Source organism: Portunus trituberculatus, chromosome 49 (assembly GCF_017591435.1).
Source record: "Portunus trituberculatus isolate SZX2019 chromosome 49, ASM1759143v1, whole genome shotgun sequence".
Lineage (NCBI taxonomy): Eukaryota > Metazoa > Arthropoda > Malacostraca > Decapoda > Portunidae > Portunus > Portunus trituberculatus.
Window position 1 is genome coordinate 14059794 of NC_059303.1, and position 10566 is coordinate 14070359.

At 43.3% G+C, this 10566-nt stretch overlaps 1 protein-coding gene across 1 annotated transcript in view; it reads right to left on the minus strand.

The window, feature by feature from the left end:
• LOC123499278 overlaps nucleotides 1–10566 on the minus strand; it is a 66022-nt gene that overhangs the window by 31464 nt on the left and 23992 nt on the right. Inside the window, 2 exon segments of the mRNA XM_045247079.1 lie at nucleotides 475–651; nucleotides 1135–1267. Coding sequence (XP_045103014.1) covers nucleotides 475–651; nucleotides 1135–1267 — 310 coding nt within the window.

Sequence of the window (10566 nt, forward strand, 5' to 3'; positions counted from 1 at the left end):
CTCTTTATTCCTGCTGGGGAAGTAATGTAGTGAATATTTTTTTCCCTAAACTTGTATCCGGTAGTACTTTGTTCATAAAATATTCCCTGGAAAACACGTCAATAAATAATCAAGGGAGCATTATCGGTAAATATGTAAAAAGGATTTGGGGGACTTGATAAATCATTCAAATGTAATTCTTCTCCTAAAGTACTACCTTCGAAAATCAACCAATTATTTCCAGCATTATAGACACCTAATATAGTGAGTAGGGATAAACTTCACCACATTTCATTAAGGCCACGAATACTAAATGCAGTGTTTCATTCATTACGTCCACGAACAATACTTCTTTACATGCAAGATGACTCTGACCTAAACAAAACAACACAAAACAAAACGCAAAACAAATGAGGGAGAAAAAGACTCACTAAAGCTACCAGTCTCATCAGAAGACATGCCTTGCTACACCACACGCTACAGAATGAAATGAGCTCACCTCCATGCTGATGCCTCCTCGCAGTGAGCTGTAGTTGAGGGGCTTGTCTCCATGGTACCAGCGAACCAGCCCCACCGCCTCCACTCCGGCGCGCACCTCACACTGCAGGCTGATGGTCGACCCGTGTTGGATAAACACTTCATGAGGCCCTGGGATCTCTGCTTGCTGCACCGCTGTAAGGCACACGAGGCACTCACGTCACCCACACACTTCCTCACTGTTCATTCACTCAAACACTCAAGTAAAGACCACACTGTCACGCTACACCACACAATATCAAACACGAAATAGTCTTCACATCTTCACTATTCACTCATCCGTCCACACACTCACGGAAAACCTGCAGGGTCGCACCATGCCACACCACACCACACCACACCACACCACACCAGATCACAGTCCAAAGTAATTAAAACAGGAGGAGTCACACCATGCACCACGCACCACGGACCACACTCACCATCGCAGTTTCCCTCCACTCTCATGGGAGCACCAAGGCAAACAGGTGTTCAAACAGGTGCTCAAACAGATACCGGAAACCCCTAATCCAAGCCTTAGTCAACACGCACACCCACACCCACACACACACGCACACACACACACCTCCCACCAAGGACACACGCAGCACGGCAGAGTAGTAAAGGCTGATGACTGACCCAGCACGGTGAGGTGGATGGGCAGCGACACCTTGGGGCTTGTGGACACCTGGCACTCATACACGCCGGAGTCTCTGAAGGTGACGGAACTAATCTCCAAGAACCAGTCCTCAGTCTCCGGGGGATGGAACACCTGTGCAGGGGAGAGGAAAAGGAAAAAGGTGAGCCAGGGGAGTGTGTTCTTTAGAGGCGGTTATTGAGTCAAGGGAATGTTGATTAACTAAAAATCGAACCACTCAGTATTTTTCCTTGGGTATTAAAGCGATACTTTGAGCTTCCGACGTCTACCACCATCTTGTTCGGTTACCAGAGGCTGCCAAGCTCCATAACTCCCTGGAATGAACCGACGCAACGAGTAAAGAGAAACTATTGGCGGGACGAAAGTGTAAGAAACGTCTCTTTTATGATCCTGTACATTCCAATTAAGGTGCCTGCCCTCCACAAAACTCCAGCGCCTCTATACGAGCATGAGGTGTGTTACAATATTCCTTTCATAGTTGCGTGTATGTTATCCTGCAGTTACCTTGCCATGATAGTAAGTTGCTATAACAAGCCAGAGTTAGACATTGTTAGTTACAACAGCTAGTTATTCACCATATTTAGCTGCAGTAATTACCATATTTACGTTATTACTCTCTGCCACAGTTAGTTACCATAGTAGCTCTTTTATCATTTATAGTAATTTGCCATAGTCAACTTTTATAGTTACAAATGTTAGTTACTATATGATCTACCATACTTATCTCCCAAAGTTAGTTACCAAAGCAGTTCTTTTACCCTCGACACACCATGAATGATGCACCAACGCTTTCAAATTCCACCAGTTGATTAAAACACAACGGGAAATAAAGAACAACCTTGGATGTACCCAGCGACTGACAATGACAATCCCAACCATTTGTAATAATCAAGTACCACACCTGCGCTGCACTTGTCACTTTCACGCAGCTCGCCTTCACACTACAAATACGCGAGCAGCAGGTGAGCGGACCCATTAATAATCACGGGGAGGTTTGTATTAATAAAGAAGAAACACGTGGATTTATTGGCTCGTGTCGACGCACTGAGATAAATCTGTAATATTGCCGGGTTGTTTGTTCTGATCGTGCAAGCTTAACTTATATAAATTGAGACAAATGTATCAGTATTCGAGCGCAAAGTATAAGATATGAGACAGCGCCGGAGAAGGAAGGAAGAAAACGAGGCCAGCAAGATATAAGATTTAGGTTTACTTACAGATTCGCTGCCTCACTTAACGTCTTTGCTAGGTTGCCATTCCCTGGATTAGTAGCTCTTTAATATCCGATTAGTGTGTTCCTCTACAATCTAAGCGACTAGTGATGTCTTCCTTTCTGTTATCACTGTTTCACTGCCTCAATTATCCTCTTTCCTAACCAGAGACTCGATTGCATTAGTGGTTCCTGGAAATCCTATAAGTGTGTTGCTTCAGAATTCAGGCGAGTTATAGTGTGTGTGTATTCGTTTCAATTATCACGGTTTTCCTGCGCATCACTGTGGCTGTCATGGTGTGGTCGTCTTATGTGGACATGATTGCCTTTCTGATTCCCTGCAGAATGTTGGGAAACTCACAACTGGAGAGGTGAGCATGAAAGAGCCATTCCCACTACTACGAGACGTGTTATGACGATGGAAACTGCAATTTAAAATATCAATAAGCTTCTTCTAAGAGCGGATATTTTTTTTTTATTTACAGTGTTTGGATTTGACATTATAAGCTCGAAATTTATATTTTTTAATCCTCCGTCTTTTCATGCCAGTGGACTCGAAAATGATACACCTGAAATATAATCATCGACGCATCATTTCACATTTCTCAAGAAGTTCCATTACACGTGAATAGAAGATAGAAATACACAGTTAGAAATAAGTACAAAGACAGAAACTATGAGACGATAACGACGGAGGGAGAAATCTGACAACAAGGCCCAAAGACTGACTGACGGTCTTACCCATCTAACTGGTGAAAAAGCGAGAAAAGAGATGTCGTGATGGACAGATAGAACTCTCCACTCTCTTCACTGATGTAATAGTTTTATTTTATGTAAGAGGGGAAAGCAGGCCAAGGAAAACCTACAACCCCAAAAAGTCCAGTAAGTTGCCAGTCCCCAAACATGTCCAAAAGAGTTAGCCAAAAAGAAGGGATAAATGTCTTGAAATATCCCTCTGAAATGAAGTCAAGTCATAGGAAGTTGGAAATACAGAAGCAGGTAGGGAGTTCCAGAGTGTGCCTCCAGCGGTACGTGTGGATGAGCTGGCGTATCTAGGACAGTCTGCGCAGCCTTCAGCATCTCGCCGTGAGCTGCAATTTAGTTCGTGTCACTCCAGCCTGGATACACTCGCAATGCACTTCAGTAGCTGGAGGAAGCATCGCCCTTCACACAGGAATGAAAGCAGAATTGGATTAACCGTGTGATAGACATATATCTTTGGCAATTTACTTTTTTCTTGCTATTTTTTGTTTTGCAATTAAACGCTTAGGGAAGACAAAGGAGGAGGAGGAGGAGGAGGAGGAGGAGGAGGAGGAGGAGGAGGAGGAGGAGGAGGAGGAGGAGGAGGCAGGTGAGCGTGACGGACGTAAAGGGCTGCATGTAAAATGAGAGGTTTTATGCATCCCTTCCTTTCTTCCTTGTTTACATTCTTATTTTATGATTATACGTCGCGTTCAGAAGGAAGATGAAGAAGGGGAGCAACGTGAAGGCTAAAAGAAACCACCATCGGAAAAGTAGAAAGGAGGAGGAAGAGGAAGAGGATGAGAAGGAAGAATAAACAACGAAAAGTATTAGCATTTTCCCAGCAAGAGGATGATGGAAATCTGCAGAGGGAAAGAGGAATAAAAAAAAGACAAACATATATTCAGCTTCTTTCTCCTCAATACAGTCCCGCACGCTGCAAGATACGGAGAATAAACGTGAATAGAGAGAGTACACGCCACCACACACCACCACACACCACCACACCACACACCATCACACCACCACAACGCAAGGCCATCTCTGACTCAACGTGGCTCAAGTGAAATGAAAAACCCAGCAATAACAACGACCACCATGACGACCACGCTATTCAGGGCGATGTGAAGAGAGCGAGGCCTGCTGAAAGATGGCCACATGACCACATGACCACACCACCACACCACCACACTACCACACGAACACTAATCACAAAACCTCAGAACAATACACGCATTAAAAAAGTATCCCCTGACATGAAGCTGAATGACATAAAACCTCACTGCACAATGACGACCACCAGCTTTAACTAAACTCCACAGAAAATAGAACTACTTGTATTTTTAAAGAGCTCCATAAAAAAGCGACAATAAAAACACGATAACCAAGAAATTATTAAAAAACGTAGAGTAAGAAAAAAAAATTTCATATGTACCTAAAGAGAGATATTCAATACATAGTTTAGAGAGAGGGAGAGGTTGGGGAGGAGGAAGAAATGAGAGTTTATAAGCAAAATGACAATTAGAAAAACAAGCTGGGGAAAAACAATAGCTAATATCTCATATGTAAAGAGAGAGAGAGAGAGAGAGAGAGAGAGAGAGAGAGAGAGAGAGAGAGAGAGAGAGAGAGAGAGAGAGAGAGAGAGAGAGAGAAAATGCCACAATCTTAATGCTATATTGTAAAAAAAAAAAAAAATTTGGTAACTAAGATAAGCTGTCTCAAAATAACAGTAAAAGGGATAAATGAAAAAAAAAAAATTACCTTGCCATAATAACACCGACAAATCGCTGAACCTAGAGAAATTGATCCACCAAACCTACCATCCATCACTTCTCTATTCCTCCGCTCCACTCATGACCATATCACCTGTATTATCCCATCCCTGCCACCAGTATGCATCATCCCATCTCTGCCACCAATATGTATCATCCCATCTCTGCCACCAATATGTATCATCCCCCCCTGCCACCAAAATTAATCATCCCACCCCTGCCACCATTATGTATCATCTCACCCCTGCCACCATTATATATCATCCCACCACTGCCACCAATCCAGCAAACCACCGTGCCGTTTAACCCTCAGACTCTTACGCTCATTTTTTCTCCCAGTGTGGCGTTGAAGGGAGGGAGTGGAAGAGTTAGTATGCGGAGGCCAGTCCACGCCACACGCCGCACCAGGTTAATTCACCCTTAACCTCCAATTACCCGCGTCTTACTTGGCCCAAATAAGCAGTGGGTAGCTCGCCTTCATTGATTTATGCAAATTCCTCTTTTCATAATTCCGGCTCAAGCTGCACCTGCCCCCTGAAGTCCCCCTGCCTCCCCTCTGTCTCCCTCTGCCTTCCTCTGGCCCACTCTGCCTGCCTCATGCCCCCTCCCTGACTCCCTCCTTATGTCTTGTGGCTGGGAAGAAAGGAGATAAAAAGAGAGGATGGAAAAGAAAAGGTGAGTGGGAATGTTGGGGTGAAGAGAGAGAGAGAGAGAGAGAGAGAGAGAGAGAGAGAGAGAGAGAGAGAGAGAGAGAGAGAGAGAGAGAGAGAGAGAGAGAGAGAGAATAGCAAACAAAGACAGAGAACCAAGTCAACAAAATATCCGAGAAAACTAATGAAATAGGCAGTACCACCACCACCGCCACCACCACCACCACCACCACCACCACCACCACCACCAGCCGTGCACTATCGCTTCGGCCTTCCGCCTCATCGCTCATCCACACATGAAAAAAAAAAACCCTCTGATGTAACCGCAGCCCCCAATGCACAGAAGTACCGCGCTGCAGACGTCACCACCACCGCCTCCACTTTACCCTGCTGCAGTCCACGTTTCTCCACTTACGCCTCCACAACAAACCACTTGAGAAGGGCGTACGGGAGGCAGGGAAGGAAGGAGGTAAGGGGTGTCAGGGATGGATTGGAGCGATATCAGACCCTCCTGACTTGAAACTGCGTCGTGAGTGACAGATGGTAGATATTTACGGGCCTCGGTAGACAGAAAAAGTAGTGAACGACAAGCAAGAACTAGGATAAAGGTACAGACAAGGACAAAGACGAAGGTAGAGTAAAGAATGAATGGAGAGACGAAACAGAACACGGATGAAAATAATGGAATGATGAGAGAGAAAATAATATAGAAAGAGAGGAAGTCGAGGGAGAACGAGGATAAAGAACAGACGAGGACAAAGACGAGGGCAAAGAGTAAAGACGAGTAAAAAGATGAATGAAGAGACGAAAAGGGACACGGATGAAAATAACGGAACGACGAGAACGAAAATAATAGAGATAGAATTAGAGGAGGACGAGGAAGAATGAGGATAAATGTACAGTCGAGGACAAAGAGTAAAGACGAGTAAAAAGGTGAATGGAGAAACGAAAAAGGACGTGGATGATGAAAATAAAAAAAACGACGAGAACGAAAATAATAAAGATAGAAAAAGAGGAGGACGAGGAGGATGAGTAACAAAGCAATGGGGTGGAGAAACAAGAGAAGAAGAGAAGAACGAGGACAACAAAGACTGAGAGGGCGAAGATAATGAGGAGAACGTAAAGAAGAATGATGAGAGACATACGAGGAAGGGGGATAAAAGGAAGGACAAAAAGGAAAATAACAAAGAGGAGAGGGATAAGGGAGAAATGACGATGAGAAAGAGGACAACACCAGAAGAATATAAGAACGATCAAGAGGAGATGACAAAAAAAAAAAGTTAAAAAGTGGAGGTGGAGAAGATTGCATTTTGGAATTAGGAAGAGAAAAATACCATTCACTATGAGGACAGTGGAGGATGAAATGGAGGAAATACAAAAGGCAATCTTACAAAACAAGAGAAGAAATAGGTGGAGGAGGAGAAGAAAGAGGAGGAGAAGGAGGAGGAGGGAAAATACATGAAGAAAAAGGAGAAAGAACAAGTGAAGGCGGATAAAGGAAGAGGAGGAGCAGGATGAAGATAGACGGGGAACAAGGAGAAAAGAAAAAGATTAGCAAGAAACTGGAAAAGAGTAAGAGTGAGACGAAAGAGACAGCACGAGGGAATGAAGGAAAGAAAACGAAATTACCTCCAAATACAAAGAAGAAAACAAACAAACAAACAAGTACACAAGGAAACACGGAATACCTCAAAATGAAAGGAGAAGAAAAAGAAAAAGAAAAATGAAAAGAGAGATCATGAAAGAAAAAACATCGTAAAACCAGGAGTAAAAATAACAAGAAGCAGTAAAAAGGAGTAAAAGGAAATTAAAAGAAAAGGCAAAAAAAATACAAATATAAACAAACATAAAAAAATGAAGGAAAAGCAGGAAGTAAGAATTAATTAGTACAAAATTATAAAAGCATAAACATGAAAGAGATGAAGGAAAAATAAGAAAAAGCAAGCAAGTAAACAAGATAAACGAGAACGTACAAAATTAAGAATGAAAAAGAGAAAAAGAGAAAAAGAAGGAGTAAAAATCATACAAGAGAGACACAAAATGCAAAACAAGATAAGGAAGCAGAATGAAAAGAAAACTAGACAAGGAGATGAGGAAAGGAAGGAGAAGGAAGAAGAGAAAGAAAAGGAGGAGGAGGAGGAGGAGGAGGAGGAGGAGTAGGAAGATGAAGAAGACGAGGAAAAAAATAAACAAAAGACGAAAAAATATAAAAAGTAACACCACAACCAAAGAGAGAAAAGAAAACGAAGGAGGAGGAAGAAAAGAAAGAAAAGGAAGAAGAGGAGAAGTCGAAGGAGGAGGAAGAAGATAAAAAACTAAACAAAAGACGAAAAAAACAAGAAAAGAAACACCACCACCACCACCACCAACAACACCAACAACAACAAAACAACAAAAAAAGTTTAAAAAAATCCTCAAACACTCCTTAGTAATCACACGAATCGATGAGAGAGAGAGAGAGAGAGAGAGAGAGAGAGAGAGAGAGAGAGAGGCATTGATCATTGTAGAGGATCATGAGCCGCAAGGAGATTGGGAGGCGGGGGAAAGAGCTCATTATATTTGATGTTTACTGCTATAATCCCATAAGAATGTTTGGATGCGAATTGCCTCTTGTTTTGATCGCTTATCTGCTTGTGGGAGGGAGAAAGAGAGGGTGTTTTGCCAGGCGTGTGTGTGTGTGTGTGTGTGTGTGTGTGTGTGTGTGTGTGTGTGTGTGTGTGTGTGTGTGTGTGTGTGTGTGTGTGTGTGTGTGTGTGTGTGTGTGTGTGTGTGTGTGTGTGTGTGTGTGTGTGTGTTTTGGTGTGTGTGTGTGTGTGTGTGTGTGTGTGTGTGTGTGTGTGTGTGTGTGTGTGTGTGTGTATGTGTGTGTGTGCCACACACACACACACACACATCATCACAAACATCTAAATCCGATAATATTACCACTTACTAACCAATCTCTCTCTCTCTCTCTCTCTCTCTCTCTCTCTCTCTCTCTCTCTCTCTCTCTCTCTCTCTCACGGCAATAACATCCAAGCCCTAAAAAACACAAGTAATCGACACAATCCCCTTATCCTCCACCCGTCTTCCCTTACTCCCCTTGAGTTCCCTTAAACTCCCCTCATCCTTACCTCTTCCCCTCAGTTCCCTACGTAAACCTCCCCATAGCAGGATACATTAGGTTGGGTTAAGTTCAGTCTAGTTAGGTTAGGTTAGGTTAGGTTAGACTGGGTTGGGTTGGGTTAGGTTAGGTTAGACTGGGTAGGGTTAGGTTAGGTTAGACTGCGTTGGGTTATGTTAGGTTAGGTTAGACTGGGTTAGGCTAGGTTAGGTTAGGTTAGACTGGGTTGGTTAAGGTTAGACTGTCCTCCTCCTGCCACATTCCCCTCAAATTTTCTCTCTTCCCAGTTCCATTTCCCTCACTCCCTTCGTCTCAGCCTCTTTTCGCTCTCTCTTCACTCTGCTATCAGGAACACGAACCATAAACACAGTGATTTCGCGAAGTGGTGGCGAGGACTCAAGGACTCACTGACAGAGGATCACCAGACACGTAAACAAGATCACACACACACACACACACACACACACACACACACACACACGGAAACTTTAGGGTTGTGGCATTCTCTCTCTCTCTCTCTCTCTCTCTCTCTCTCTCTCTCTCTCTCTCTCTCTCTCTCTCTCTACATAATATGACATACCAGCTTTTGTTTTTCCTCTTCTTGTGTTTCTAATTGTCATTTTACTCATAAATATATAAACATTCATTTCTCTCTCTCTCTCTCTCTCTCTCTCTCTCTCTCTCTCTCTCTCTCTCTCTCTCTCTCTCTCTCTCCCCTTTTTTTTATCATTCTCCTCATTATCGCCTCCACAATACCGCCATTAACAAGCCAATGGATATGTTGACCTTGTTTTTTTCCTTTTCCTTTCTCTCTGTTGTCTATCATATTTTCCCCTTTAGTTCTCTCCTCTCTCTTTTCTCGTATTTCCTTTAATTTCGAGTCACGTGGAAATAATAACTCTCTCGGAAAGATTCAAAAGAGAGAGTAAATAGAAAAATGCTGAGTTTGCACAACTATTTTTTTTATATTTTTGCAGCCTTCAATTAAATAAAAGTTAAATGAATAAAAAGAGCATCTGAAACACTAGATACAAGCTTTTCTCTCTCTCTCTCTCTCTCTCTCTCTCTCTCTCTCTCTCTCTCTCTCTCTCTCTCTCTCTCTCTCTCTCTTTACACTCGCAATTTCATATTCATGTCCGTATCATATTACATTTAATTAAAGAGTCTCATCACGCATATTGTTATTCTTCCCGCTGGAGGAGGAGGAGGAGGAGGAGGAGGAGGAGGAGGAGGAGGAGGAGGAGGAGGAGTGACCCTTGTTCTTCCTGTGTTTTCATTCCCAGGACGCACAACACTGTAGCTCACTCCGGCTGCGTATCTCTCCCTCCTCCTCCTCCTCCTCCTCCTCCTCCTCCTCTTCCCAAATGTTTACTCTCCATTGTGAATTTCCGTGGCTCTGCTCCTCTCCCTCTCCCTCTCCCTCTCCCTCACTCCAGCTGCTTGCCTTCCTCCTACCAGCTGTTTCCCTCCTCTCTCCTCCATCCCCTGTTTTCTTCCTGCGCTTCCCTCCCTTTGCTTTCACTCCTCTTCATCCTCTTCATCTTCTTCCTCCTCCTCCTCCTCCTCCTCCTCCTCCTCCTCCTCCTCCTTTACCCTCTTTTCTTCTTCCTCCACTTCTCTTTCACCCTCTTGCACCCTTATCTTTCTTCATCATTGCTTCCATCTCTCTCTCTCTCTCTCTCTCTCTCTCTCTCTCTCTCTCTCTCTCTCTCTCTCTCTCTCTCTCTCTCTCCTTATCATTCTTTTGAGCTCCTCCATTTCCTTATCTGCGTTTACTCCTTCGTTCTTTAATGATATTTTCATTTAATTTTCCTCCTTTTCAAGTTTTCTCCTTTTCTTATGCTCCCTCCTTTCAATTTTTCCTCATTCTTCGTATAATTTCCTTCGTGGCTTTCTTTATTCCTCAAACGAGATTTTTTTTTCTTATATTCAAAGTC